General features: G+C 38.9%; 1 protein-coding gene across 4 annotated transcripts in view; it reads right to left on the bottom strand.

Moving 5' to 3' along the window:
• The window catches only part of COBL (cordon-bleu WH2 repeat protein), a 298,657-nt gene that overhangs the window by 151,681 nt on the left and 132,800 nt on the right, over positions 1 to 14,176 (bottom strand). For 2 of the 4 annotated variants that reach the window (XM_054559166.2, XM_054559167.2), the window contains exon 6: positions 3,739 to 3,813. The exons of the other annotated variants lie outside the window; for them this stretch is intronic. In XM_054559166.2, the coding sequence (XP_054415141.1) occupies positions 3,739 to 3,813 (75 nt within the window). The remainder of the gene's footprint in view (positions 1 to 3,738; positions 3,814 to 14,176) is intronic. 4 annotated transcript variants of the gene reach the window in all.

Genomic DNA, 14,176 nt, shown 5'->3' with positions numbered 1-14,176 from the left:
GTTCCTCAAAAACCTAAAATAGAGCTAGCATATGATCCAGCAATCCCACTACTGGGTACATACCCAAAAGAAAGGAAATTAGTATATTGAAGAGATAGCTGCACTCCCATGTTTGTTGCAGCACTGTTCACAATAGCTAAGACCTAAGTGTCCATCAGCAGATGGATAAAGAAAATGTGGTACATATTGTAAACCAAAAATGAAATTCTAAGGCTCCCTAACCATCTGAATGGACCCCTCTTCTCAGCCAAGGGGATTCCAGAGTTAACTTAAAAATCTAGTTCAGGCCGTGATGGAAGAGGGGGTTGGACATGCCTCATTACACCCTCCAGCATTAACATCAACTCAGACCTTAAGTCTGATAGGAAACATTTACAACGTATTCTCTCTGAAGCCTGCTACCTGGAGGCTTCATCTGCATAAAACCTTGGTCTCTACAACCCCTTATTTTAATCCAGACATTCCTTTCTACTGATAATAATGCTTTCAACAGACTGCCAATCAGAATATGTTTAAATCTACCTATGACCTGGAAGTCCCCCAACACCCTGGTTCGAGTTGTTCTGCCCTTCCAGATTGAACCAATGTGAATCTTACATGTACTGATTGATGTATTATGTCCCCCTAAAATGTATAAAAGCAAGCTGTACCCCAACCCCCTCAGGCACATGTTGTTGTCAGGACCTCCTGAGGCTGTGTCATGAGTGCATCCTTAACCTTAGCAAAATAAACTTTCTAAATTGATTGAGACTTGTTTCAGTTACTTTTTGGTTTACAATATACACAATGGAGTGCTAGTCAACTATGAAAAAGAATGAGATCTTGTCATTTGCAACAACAGGAGTGGAACTAGAGATCATCTTGTTAAGTGAAATAAGGCAGACACAGAAAGACAAATACCACATGTTCTCACTTATTTGTGATATCTGAAAGTCAAAGTGACTGAACTCATGGACAGAGAGTAGAAGGATGGCACAGGTAGTGGGGAACTCACTGGGGAGGAGGGGATGGTTAATGGGTACAAAAAAGTATATAAAGAATGAATAAGGCCTACTATTTAATAGCACAACAGGGTGTATATAGTCAATAATTACTTACTTGTACATTTTTAAATAACTAAGAGAGTAACTGAATTGTTTGTAACACAAAATATAAATGCTTGAAGGAATGGATACTCCATTCTCCATGATGTGATTATTTCACATGGCATGGAGACATCAAAGTATCTCACGTACCCCATAAATATATATACCTACTCTGTACCCACAATTAAAAATGGATTTTAAAAAAACAAATTTATCAATGTTTTCCATTATCAGATTTGGATTTTTAGTCATAATTGGAAAAGCATAACCTACTCTCATTTTACAGATGAATTCACATATCTTCTGCTAGTATTTATAAGGTTTCCATTTGCACACTTAGATTTCTGATTCATTTGATTTTTTTTCCTACCGTATACAATGAAAACATGTACAATTTTCTTTTTTCCTTATGGCTATTCGATGATCACAACTCTATTTACCAGTTTATTTCCCCCCATGAATTTGATGTGTTGACCCTATTGTATACCATGCTTCGATATACAATTGGCTCTACATGTTCTATTCTGCTTCATTGAGCTAGTGTAATTGTAATTATAATTACTGTAATTATGAAGGTGCTAAAACCTATTTTTAAAATTGGTAAGGCTTACCCATCCCTCGTGCTTTTCGGGGTTTTCCTTATTCTTGCTTATTTTTCCAAGAAAACTTTATAATTAGCTCTGAAACAAAACCTGACTGACACTGTGATATATATATAAATGTATCACATACATACATATATCACATATATATCACATATATATACAATGAAATATTATTTAGCCTTAAAAAAGAAAACAATCCTGTCATTTGTGTCAATGTGGATGAAACTGGAGGACATTATGTTAAGTGAAATTATCCAGACATAGAAAGAAAAATATTCCATGCTCCCATATGTGGAATCTAAAAAGTTGATCTCACAGAAGTAGAGAGAAGCTGGAGAGCAGAGAAGAAGGATGGGGAGAGGTTGGTCAACAGGTACAATGTTACAGTTAGACAAGAGGAATACACTATGGTGTTCTATCATACAGTTGTGTGACTACAGTTAATAATAATGTATTACACGTTTCAAAACAGCTAGAAGAAAGGGTTCTGAATGTTCTTACCACAAGAAAATAATTAATGTTTGAGGTAATGGATTTGCTACTTATCCTGATGATGACTACACAATGTGAACATGTATCAAAACCATCATACTTTACCTCATAAATATGTACAATGATTATGAATCAATTAAAAATAAAATCAAATTTAAGAAAATTTTAAAGAGCCATTGCCACACCCTCTTTCCTCCAAAAGAGTGCCTATGAGCAAAAGAGCATTAAGTATAATTGTCATTTGATGAGTCTCAATAAGGCATTTTTTTCTTATACCTGCCAGAAGTCAATATCCACTGTGAATGAATAACAAATCACTTTGCAAGTCAGATGACTTCCAAATTTTAGCTATTGACAAATTTGAAAGATAATCTAATTAGGTATCATTCAAGGATCATAAAAGGATCATTCAAGATAATTTCTGAGGACAGGTCTCTATGTGATTTTTAGCATGTTAGATCCTGAGAACTTCAGGAATTAAAAGGCACTGCTATAAGAGAACTTTTCATCCTTATATACTATCTATGTAAAGTGTTTCCTGGGGGCTTACTTCAATAAAAATGAAGAGTCACATAATTAATGTTGAACCTTTTCTTATCAGTAAATCATGTTCAAACACAATGGATACATGAAATTTTTTTAATTGTCTTTCATCTTATTAATAAATGTCTTTTCAAGAAAAATTTACTTTCCATGTTTAACAATTATATGTCAATAGTCGTAAGATATTTACACTGTTTTGATTTATTTTGTAATTTTTATGAGAACTCATCCCAGAAAAATATTTTTCTACTTAGTTTTATGATCACATCAAATAAAAAATATAACTTAGAGAGATATTTTAATTTTATAACATATTTTACTTAAAGTCCTTATTAAAGACTTTCAAGCATAAAATACGAATTGAATAGAATAAAATTTTACATGGGGACTGACCTGGAAATGTGAAATCAAGAAAATATAAACTTTCTTACTGATACAGAAGAGTCTTTCCATGTAATTTTTAATAGGTGATAGTAAACATCCAACTTTTATTAGATACATTTAAAATGTCAATATTTATAAGATGTCATGAATTACATTCTCGAGTATTTAAAACTATGAAGAAACTTTATAGATGCCAGCTGTGCAATGTGAGGGCACAGGTAGTTTTCAGAAATCCTTTCAAAGGCTCCGTGAACAGAGCGTAGGCTCAGACTTTAGCAGCTGAGAGCTATAGGGTTGGAAAACAGGACTGAGTAGCTCCAAAACCACCTGGCTACTCCTTATGATGCATGATGGTAGTTTCGGGAAGCATTAATTCAATTACCCTAATGAAGGCTTCTCCTGATCATGCTGACTGGCAAACAGAAAAGTAGAAACTAAAATATTCCATATATTTCAAAAGTAGCATGGGCAACTAAAAAAGAATCAATAGGCAGCTTTCGACTCTATCTAGACTACAAAAAACAAACCACCAAACTAAACCAGTCTGTGATTTCACTATCTGGAAGGTCGTGCAAAGCAAGAAGTTCCAAGCAATTAGCGGAAGCACCTGCTGGGGCATTAGTACTCACGTTCAAACCCCTTCCTGGGGCAGCCCTGGAGGTGTCCTCATCGCTGTCTGCACCCGACAGCACGAGCTGCTCAGCCTGGAACACAAGCACCAGGCCACGTCATCTCCAGGTGAAAGTTCAGACAGAAAACATAGTCCTTAGCGATCATTAAGGCAAAAATGCCAGTGTGGCCACAAGGCAGCAAACCCTTCACTTAATAGGCGTAACCTTTGCCACTTCTGCCAGTTTATGAACAGACCGGAACCAAAGTGCTCCCTGATTTGGAAATCACAATTTTGAAATCCACACTCATAGGAATGAGTTTTCTTTCTTTTTTTCTTTCTTTTCTTTCTTTCCTTTTTTTTTGACAGTGTCTCGCTGTGTCACCCAGGCTGGAGTGCAGTGGCATGATCTCAGCTCACTGCAACCTCTACCTCCCAGGTTTGAGTGATTCTCCTGCCTCAGCCTCCCAAGTAGCTGGGATTACAAGCGTGTATCACCACACCAAGCTAATTTTTGTATTTTTAGTAGAGACAGGGTTTCACCATGTTGGCCAGGCTGGTCTCGAACTCCTGACCTCAGGTGATCTGCCCACCTTGGCCTCCCAAAATGCTGAGATTACAGGCGTGAGCCACCTCACCCAGCAAAAATATGCAATTTTAAAACAGTAGTGGGCCTGAAGTGATGGAGTTAGGTCAGCAACCAAATTAATTAGGTTTTGAGGACTTCAAAGTTTTTTGTTTTTTTGGTTTTTGGTTTTTTTTTTTTTTTTTGGGGGGCAGAGTCTCACTCTGTTGCCCAGGTTGGAGTGCAGTGGTGCTATCCTGGCTCACTGCAACCTCCACCTCCCAGGTTCAAGCAATTCTCCTGCCTCAGCCTCCCGAGTAACTGGGACTACAGGTGCACGCCACCACACCAGGATAATTTTTTTGTATTTTAGTAGAGGCAGGGTTTCACCTTGTTGCCCAGGCTGTTCTCAAACCCCTGAGCTCAGGCAATCTGCCCACCTCAGCCTCCCAAAGTGCTAGGATTACAGGTGTGGGCCACCGCTCCTGGCCCAAGGACTTCAAAGTTTTAATCACTGCCCAGCTAATTCACTGGGTGTACACAGAAAAATTTCACCAAATATCTCACTCCATATGATCCAGAAAAGAAAAATGGTAATATTTCCTTCTGTTGCACCAGAATCATCTGGTGCAACTGGAAAATTCAATTTCTAGACACCAACCTGGCCTCCCAAATGAGAATATTTGGGTACATGACCCAAGAATCCAATGTTTAAACTAGGTCTCAAGGTGATTCTTAGGTACTTTTGAGAACTGCTGTGTTAGGAGAATAAATAATGTCAAGCTGATATAAAACTATAATGCTTTTAAAACTTTAAAACACAAAAGCTTTAAAACAAAAGAGATTTGCTATCATTTATTTTAGCTAGTATCATATCCCTTTAAGTATATTTCCTATTGATATTTTATACACACATTCACACACATAAAACACATACACATATACACACATACCTATAATTTTTTTTCCTTTAAGGTGATATAGTAAAGAGTCACCTTAAGTTTTAAATGCCTCAATAATTCTCCATTCTTAGCATCTGTTCACTGAGACCTCTGCAGACTGACATCACAGGATTTTACAAATTATTTTAAAAAATTATTTGTTTCCAATCCTTTTTCTTGATAAAGAAATTGATACCACACTATATACTATGTAAACCAGTGATTAACGGCAAGGACTTTGGAAAGACAGGCTTGGGTTTGAATTCTGGTGTTTATGAATTCCGGCATTTACCTGAACTATGCTCGGCTTGGAGTTGCTCAGCCTAAGTTTCTTCCCTGTAAAATGGAGCTGATAATGCCTCTCTCACCAGGTTTCTAGATAAACTAAATGAGGTTGCATTTAGCACAGTACCTCAAACAATAAAAATCAAGAGAAAGAAGCTAAAATTTAACACAAAACAATAACAAATTATCCAATAAAGATAAGACTGAAGAAGGGATGTCTAGAGCAAAATATAGTAAAATAAATGAGAAGGAAAGTGATAAATGAAAGATAAGGTAAAGAGAAATGAAAAATATTTCTAGCAAGTTCAGGACAGCAAGAAAGAAAACAGGCTTTGTATCTGAGGAATATGAGCCCCTTTAATGATCAGAACCAGAGAGGCAGTGAAATGCACAGCAGTCATGTCTCACTCCACCCTTAAACCAAATGGTGACTTCTTGAGGCCACCTGCTATGTGGGCTCCAGTCTAACTGACGCCAAGGAGCCATAAAATGCCACACACTGGACACCAGGACTCCTACCCTATAGCTCAACAAGGGATAGCCAATCACTAACCAATGTCATCTCCGTAAACCAGTGACAATTCCTGTGGAACAACTTTGTATCAGCCCACTCCTTGTCTCCCTTTGCCTTTAAAAACCTTCCTATAACCATGGCTGAATCTCTCCAAGGCAACCTGAAAGTGTGTCCTAGGCAGTCAGGCTCACCTTTTGCCCAATAAAGTCTCTATATTAATCTTGCCTCAGTTTCTTTTTTTAGGCCGACATATCTGGTCTACGTCGGCAGGATTCAGAGTGATCCTCACACCAGCACCCAGCGTTTTCTCTCAGACCCAGCTCTTGGTACCAGCAACATATTGGGTCCCCAGCTCCCGAGGATCCCGGGGTGCAAAGGGTGAGACCTCCTGAATCCGGACCGCCCTATGATTTTCACCTGGGCTGCCCTTTCCACTGCTCCCTTTCTGGAATGGAGGCTCTATCTTTGCCTTGCAGGGAAGTGATTCAGGCATCAGTGATTAAAGAGGAAAACTACCTTTTCCACCTTGGAGCAGGTAGGTCAAGGTATTGGCAGTTTGGCACTGGTGGTATCACTTCACATAACATGCTTTTAAAACTGCAGCTGCTTTCTACTGTTTATAATTTGGACTTTAAAAAATTTGTGACCAATTCCTATTAGTTTTATACCAAAAGGTGCATGAAGGTGAGTTCTCTCACCCCCAAATTAAGAGATTTGAGATTTTTTTTAGAGACCACTCCTTAAACCCCCAGAAAAACTCTTTAAATGCCTAAACTGCCTGCAGACCTTTCTCAGTCCCTTGGAGATGTAAATCTTACCATGTCTTGGAAATGTTAACATGCATTGTATTAGCTAAGCAGCATTCCAGCTGAGAACAGGTTTGATACATAGTTAATGTTCTCGGGACATACCACATTTATTTCCTCAGTGGATATCTTTTGCTCAGGAAAGAAACATTTATAAGAAATTAATTTGAATTATTTGTCTCGGATACTCATTTATAATCCTATCTACTGAAGGAAACCAAAATATTCCTCTGCTAAGTACTGGGGATTGGTAGCTGAAGAAGGTTAACATCCAGGGAGACACTGCCCCTTCCCCTGGCTTGCCTGCTGACAGAACGGCAATTTAGAAAGACAAAGGTTTTCCTGCCTGCCATTCTCACCTAAAAATACGCTCCATTATAAGACTTGCTTATGGGCTCAGAGACAGCAGTGCCAGGGAATCTAGGTGCAGTCTTTATTCATCCCATAAATTTATCTTCCCACATTTTCCTGCCTTTTGGCACTACTCCCCACGTTTTCGGGCAGGTTTTGTTTTCCTGTCTTTCCCACTGTTTCTTTAATTATCCTCATTCTGGACCTTGTATATAGACAGTCAGCTGAGAAGCTGAGACCCTAGGGAATACGCTAGACAGGACAGATGGGGCTTGTACCCCATTTGCAGCTAGAAAAACGTTCCTTCTTTTGAAGTTTTTCTGGTGGCTCTGGGTCTTGTGAGGACTGTATTGCACCTCTTTGGAGATACTTGGCAAGTCTCTGGTTAAATCATAACCTTGGTTAAGGCGTGTTAGTTTTGGTGAGTCACTTGGAAAGGTACCTTTGGTTTAAAAGAGGAAAAAATTAAAAAAATACAAAAGCAGGGATATTGGCTGATTTGTCCTGGCTAAAATCTGATAAGAGATTGAAAAGATTTATGAGCTCTCTAGTCAAAAGGTAACTTAATGAGTAACTGATATTTGGGATATATATGTATACACACGGACACACACACACACAAATATATATATATATGCATGCATATTTTTTGAGTCCTCTGTTCTCTCTATAAAAGTTTCTCAGTTGATTGAATCTCTTTCTTCTTAAACCCCTGCTAACCAAATATACTCCCTTGGTCTGCTTCCCTTTTGAGGACACGATTTTTGCCAAAGATAATGTAAAATTCATTGGTATTTACAAAAGCTTAAATTCTCTCTCTGCTTTGAAATGTAAATTTGCTACCTTGTTAAATTTTGTGAGGGCTTTAGGCATATGAGACAGATAAACTTTAACTTGTTCCATTTACAAAGGCACAGTTTGAATCCAAATGTCCTTTTGAACTAGTGAATTTCACCTGACTCATGGCTAAAATCTTAAAATCAAAGCTATGAAATCTTTATTTTTGTCTATGTTTGTATGTATACATATGTATACGTCTGTGTTTGTATATTGTCTACACGGTACCAAACTGACTTATAAGTAAATCAGTTCTCATAAATTTAGTAAATAAGCCCAAATGCTTTTCAAGTTCATGTGACTTTAGTAATCTTTGGTAAATGAGGGTAGTTTTAAAATTGTTGGTAAAATAAAATAGAAATATTTTCAGAATTTAATTTAGAGATTTTTGCCTGAGTCTACTAGTCAAATAGGTTTAGGCTATTGCTGGTAGGTGTTTAAGGTCACAAAACTGTTGCTTCTGTGATATTGTTGATACCTGTTTGATTCTGGGGTATAGACAAGTGGCCACGGGAAGGCCTGGGGACACGTGGATGTCTGCAGCACCTAGGCCAAGAGCTGTGGGGCAGAGCTACGCTACATGTCTTCCCTGGCTCACTTGTGCCTCCTGAAAATGCTGGGAGGGGTTGGATCTCCAGGCATTGCTTTCATAACTCTGTCCTTTTTTCTGGGCTCTGTATCAAGGTACATAATTAAAATTGCTTACTTCTTAAGACTTTTCACAAATATTTGGGATACTAAGAGTTAACATTGAAATTAATATATGTAATTAAATCTACTAGATAAAAGAGAAACAATCTGTATCCAAAGAGCACAAGAAAAGTAAAATGCATTTTTGGTTTTAAAAAAGGTTATAGCCAGGTGCAGTGGCTCACGCCTGTAATCCCAGCACTCTGGGAGGCTGAGGCGGGCAGATCACCTGAGGTCAGGAGTTTGAGACCAGACTGACTGACATGTGAAACCCCATCTCTACTAAAAATACAAAAATTAGCCAGGCATGGTGGCAGGCGCCTGTGATCCCAGCTACTTGAGAGGCTGAGGCAGGAGAATCGCTTGAACCCAGGAGGCAGAGGTTGCAGTCAGCTGAGATCATGCCACTGCACTCCAGTCTGGGCGACAGAGAGGACTCTGTCTCAAAAAAAAAAAATAAATAAATAAATAAATAAATAAATATTTAAAAGGTTATAAAAAAGACATAAAAATATGGTTTTTGTTGGCCAGGCACGGTGGCTCAGGCCTGTAATCCCAGCACTTTGAGAGGCCGAGGTGGGTGGATCACAGAGTCAGGAGTTTGAGACCAGCCTGGCCAAGATGGTGAAACCCCGTCTCTACTAAAAATACAAAAATTAGCCGGGCATGGTGGTTCGTGCCTGTAATCTCAGCTACTGGGGAGGCTGGGGCAGGAGAATCACTTGAACCTGGGAGGTGGAGGTTGCAGTGAGCCAAGATCATGCCATTGCATTCCAGGCTGGGCAACAAGAGCGAAACACACCCTCTCACTCTCTCTATCTCTCTCTCCCTCCCTCTCTCTCTATTTCTCTCTCTCTCTCTCTCTCTCTCTCTCTATATATATATGTAGTTATATGTGGTTTTTGTTAAAGGGACAACAATTTTGCATGGCTTAAAGGTTATTTAAAAGCTGTTTTAAATTACTGAAATACAAAAATGATAGATAAAACTAAATGGGTATAGGAAGTTAGAAAAAAATGAAAAATATTGTAAAAGGTTATAAAAGATTTATAGAAACTTATCTGTGTGGTCAAAGCTGAATGAGGTTGGATGGATTTGTTTATAAGGTTTTATTAAAATTAGGTTTATTAGTAATAATACATTAATACAAAGATAAAACTTGGTTTTCTCTTTTGAACAGGGTTTTCATATAGTATTGATAAGAAATAATAAAAGGTTTTATTTACCTTTTGAGTAAGCTGCAATAAAAAAAGAAGAGAGAGGAAGACACACTCACCATGTCTTTATTAGGTCTGAAAACTGAGTCTTTTTTTTTTTTTTTTTTTTTTTGAGACAGTCTCGCTCTGTTGCCCAGGCTGGATGTGATCTTGGCTCACTGCAACCTCCGCCTCCTGGATTCAAGCTAGTCTCCTGCCTCAGTTTCCCGAGTAGCTGGGATTACAGGTGCCTGCCACCATGCCCAGCTAATTTTTGTATTTTTAGTAGAGACGGGGTTTCTCCATGCTGGTCAGGCTGGTCTCCAACTCCCAACCCAGGCGATCCACCCGCCTCGGCCTCCCAAAGTGCTGGGATTATAGGCGTGATCTACTGTGCCCGGCCAAGTCTCCTCTTAATCAAAGAGTAAATGTTTGCTTTTTGAAATCTTTGAAAAAAATCACTTTGACTAAATGAATATTATTTTACTGTGATCTCATTTTGAAATCAAGTGTTTCAAGCCTTTGACATTTGACAAACTTCCTAAAATGAGACTTCAAATTCTAATTGAGTCTTTCTCACATTGAACTAACTTTTGGAGATTAGTGCTTCTGGAAATCCAAACAGGGACCCTGGAACTCCAAGAGAGGCATACTAGGCATGTTTGGTATGTGAAAATCATACTGGAAGCATTGTTAAATAAGAGATGGTGTGGTGTTTAACTTTCTTTTTTGTTTGTTTGTTTGGTGGGTTTTTTTGGAGACAGAGTCTTGCTCTTTCACCCAGGCTGGAGTGCAGTGGCACAATCTTGGCTCGCTGCAACCTTCGCCTCCCAGGTTCAAGCAATTTTTGTATTTTAGTAGAGATGTGGTTTCACCATGTTGACAAGGCTGGTCTCAAACTCCTGACCTCAGGTGATCCACCTGCCTCGGCCTCCCAAAGTGCTGGGAATACAGGTGTGAGCCACCGCGCCCAGCCAAGAGATGGTGCTTAACTTTCTTCAGGTTATTTTTATATGAATATGCTATTAATATGCATTCTATAATTGTAAAAGATAGCAAAAATTTTGATGTGTCTTGACATAAACAGTAAATTGCTTTATTCTGATGCTCTCTTTTCCTAAAAGTTTTTTGTAAATGCCAAAGCACTGTATCTTCAAGGAACCTTATGGAGAAGATCACAACAAGCACTCTGAATATAAGTTTCTGATAATTTTGGAGATCATGCCATTGAACAAGGCAAAAAGAAAAAATCCAGTAATCTAATTTAAAACCTGATGAGTTCACAAAGATCGCTAACCCAACTTCAAGCAGAATAAAAGTTAAGTACATGGCACTGAAGTGACAGAGCACTGAAATAATTTTTGTGACTTCTTTTTGTTTGAAACACAGTAGGTTCTTTTCATGTTTTGTTTTCTAGCATCAAGAAAACTTTTCTTTTTGAGCTATTTATAGCTTACAGAAATTGGGTAAAGTATACTATGATGGGCAAACTGAGACATTTATCTTTCATTCTACCTGATTTCTTCAAAATTCAGAAACTATTTGTATTTTCATTTTATGGCAATATACTTACTTGCGTAAGTTCAACAAGGATTTGTTTTCTTTTGTAACAGGACACACTGAAAGCACTGGTTAGTCTACCAAGTCTTAAACCGGAATGACAGATTTTCAGATATGACCAGACTGGTTTGAAGGGCTGAAGTTGACTTTATAGCCAGTGGACTTAGAAAATGGCTGGCCTGGTTCCTTGTCGACATGGTTCCCTTACAAGGTTGCTGACCTTGCGGTAAGTAAAAGCATGTCACTTTCTGACAGGCCCAGTAATCTCAAGATATTTTGAGATCTCGAGAAGAAATTCACTGAATTCATACAGGTATTACCGACACAGTTAGATGGTAAGTCCTTAACTTGGCTTCCTAGCCACAAGAGGCTTTTAAAAATCTGAGATTCCTTATCAAAAAGTTCCATCAAAGCCAACTAAAATGAGTCAGTATGGCCACTCTTCTTGCTGCATCTTATGCAAATAATCATGCCAAGTATAATAAGTGTAAAACTAATTTTACAAATAAACTGGTTCTACTATGATTCTTTGGTAAAACTGGAGGATCTGGAAAAATTATTTTTCAATACTCCACCTGTTATTCAGTTCTAGCAGACTATTGTTTTTGTGATATTATTATTTGCTTACAATTTGGACTGAATCCTGAATTACCTCCTGGCTACAAGTCTCTAAAGAAGAAGCAGGATTTAATGTTCTGCCTGACATTTTTAGTTGTTCCCTAATGGAATTCAGGCTTGTTTGATCTGGCATATAAATTATCTTTCTGACTATAATCCAATCCTGTGTGCATTATGCTTCTACTGTTCAGATTTTCATTGCTATATATCTCTTGTGGTTTTATTTCTTCTGAGAAAACTAAAACGGTATTCCAAAGACTAGAGATGATTCAATAAGCAACAGCAGCTAATAAATTTCTGACGTGACTGAGGTTTCATTCTTGCCACTCTGTAATGCCATCCTAATTTGGCTTTGGGGTTCCCTTAAAATTCCTCACTAAAACATCTTTTCTTTCCTCCCTAACATGGGACAGGGCTATCTGAGAATCACCCTTCCCAGTGACAAGGGACCCCTTGACACTCAGCCTTTAATCATCAATGCTTTCAAGAAGAAATATTTTGTATCAAAAGAGGGAAATGAAGAAATAAATACACTTTTTATAAATGTGAGCCCCTTTTAATTATCAGGCCCAGGGAGGCATTGAAATGCAGCAGTGGTCATGTCCCACACTCGCCTGAGCTAAATAATTAGCTCTTAAAGCCAATTGCTACTTGAGCTGTAAACACTGAGTGAATTTTTTGCCAAGTAGCTACAAAATGCCATACACTGGACGCCATAACTCATCTGCAGTTCAGGAATGTATAGTCAATCACCAATCAGCGTTATTTCTGTAAACTAGTGAGAATCCTTGTCAAACAACTTTGTGTTAGCCACACCTTCTTCCTTTTCACCCTAAAAAACCTTCTTGTAACTACAGCTGAATGGAGCATTCCCCAAGGCAAACGAAGTGTGTCCCAGGCTACAGTCCTCAACCTTGGCCCAGATAAACTATCTATATTAATTTTGAGTTAGTTTCTTTCTTTAGGTTGACAATGGTGTAAAACAGAAAGCCCCTTGCAATCCATAGACAGGACTCGATCACTGACTGTGCCTTCACTGCTGTGTCGACAATGGTGAAAAACAGAAAGCCCCTTGCAATCCACGGACGGGACTGGATCACTGACTGCACCTTCACTGCTGTGTCGACAATGGTGAAAAACAGAAAGCCCCTTGCAGTCCACGGATGGGACTGGATCACTGACTGCACCTTCACTGCTGTGTCGACAATGGTGAAAAACAGAAAGTCCCTTGCAATCCATGGACGGGACTGGATCACTGACTGTGCTTTCACTGCTGTGTTGCCAGATGTGGTGTCTCCCCACACCCTGAACTATCAGAAGCTGAGTCAGTCTCCACATCTCCAGCTTTTTAGGTGACCTTATTTTGCTAAAATCGAAAGTCTTTCTAGATTTTTTACTTGGTTTTTCTGGCCATTTCATCTTTTACAAGGAAGAAGACACAAAGAGAACAACTACTTGAGGTCTAAGCGTGAGGAATGAGGAATAAGGAATGATTTGGTTTTACTGTGAACTGGTGTCCTCAGGATCAAGGAGGACAAGGGTGAACACAGTCCCAGCCAACTTATCTCAAAAATGTCAGGAAAAAAAAAACAACAAAACAACATTCATAGAGTAAGCAAAAATTCAAATACAAAATTCTGATTCTCTTTTTTTTTTTTTGAGATGGAGTCTCGCTCTGTCGCCCAGGCTGGAGTGTGCTGGCATGTTCTCATCTCACTGCAACCTCTGCCTCCCGGATTCAAGCGATTCTCCTGCCTCAGCCTCTCAAGTAGCTGGGGTTACAGGTACCTGCCACCACACCTGGCTACTTTTTGTATTTTTAGCAGAGACGGGGTTTCACTGCATTGGCAGGCTGGTCTCGAACTCCTGACCTCAGGTGACCTGCCCGCCTCAGCCTCCCAAAGTGCTGGGATTACAGTTGTGAGCCACCGCGCCCGGCCACAAAATTCTAATTCTGTAATTTCAAGTAATTCTGACAGGAAAGGAAGCTAGGAGAGGAGGAATGAGAGTAGGGGGAAGAGGGGGAGGAAGGGATAGTTGGAGAGTGGGAGGGGATAGAAAATGTCAGGGAGCCAAAGGTCTTACACAGACATG

Source organism: Pongo abelii, chromosome 6 (genome assembly GCF_028885655.2).
Source record: "Pongo abelii isolate AG06213 chromosome 6, NHGRI_mPonAbe1-v2.0_pri, whole genome shotgun sequence".
Lineage (NCBI taxonomy): Eukaryota > Metazoa > Chordata > Mammalia > Primates > Hominidae > Pongo > Pongo abelii.
The sequence above is the reverse complement of the archived record's forward strand: the minus strand, read 5'-3'. Positions and strand labels throughout refer to the sequence as shown.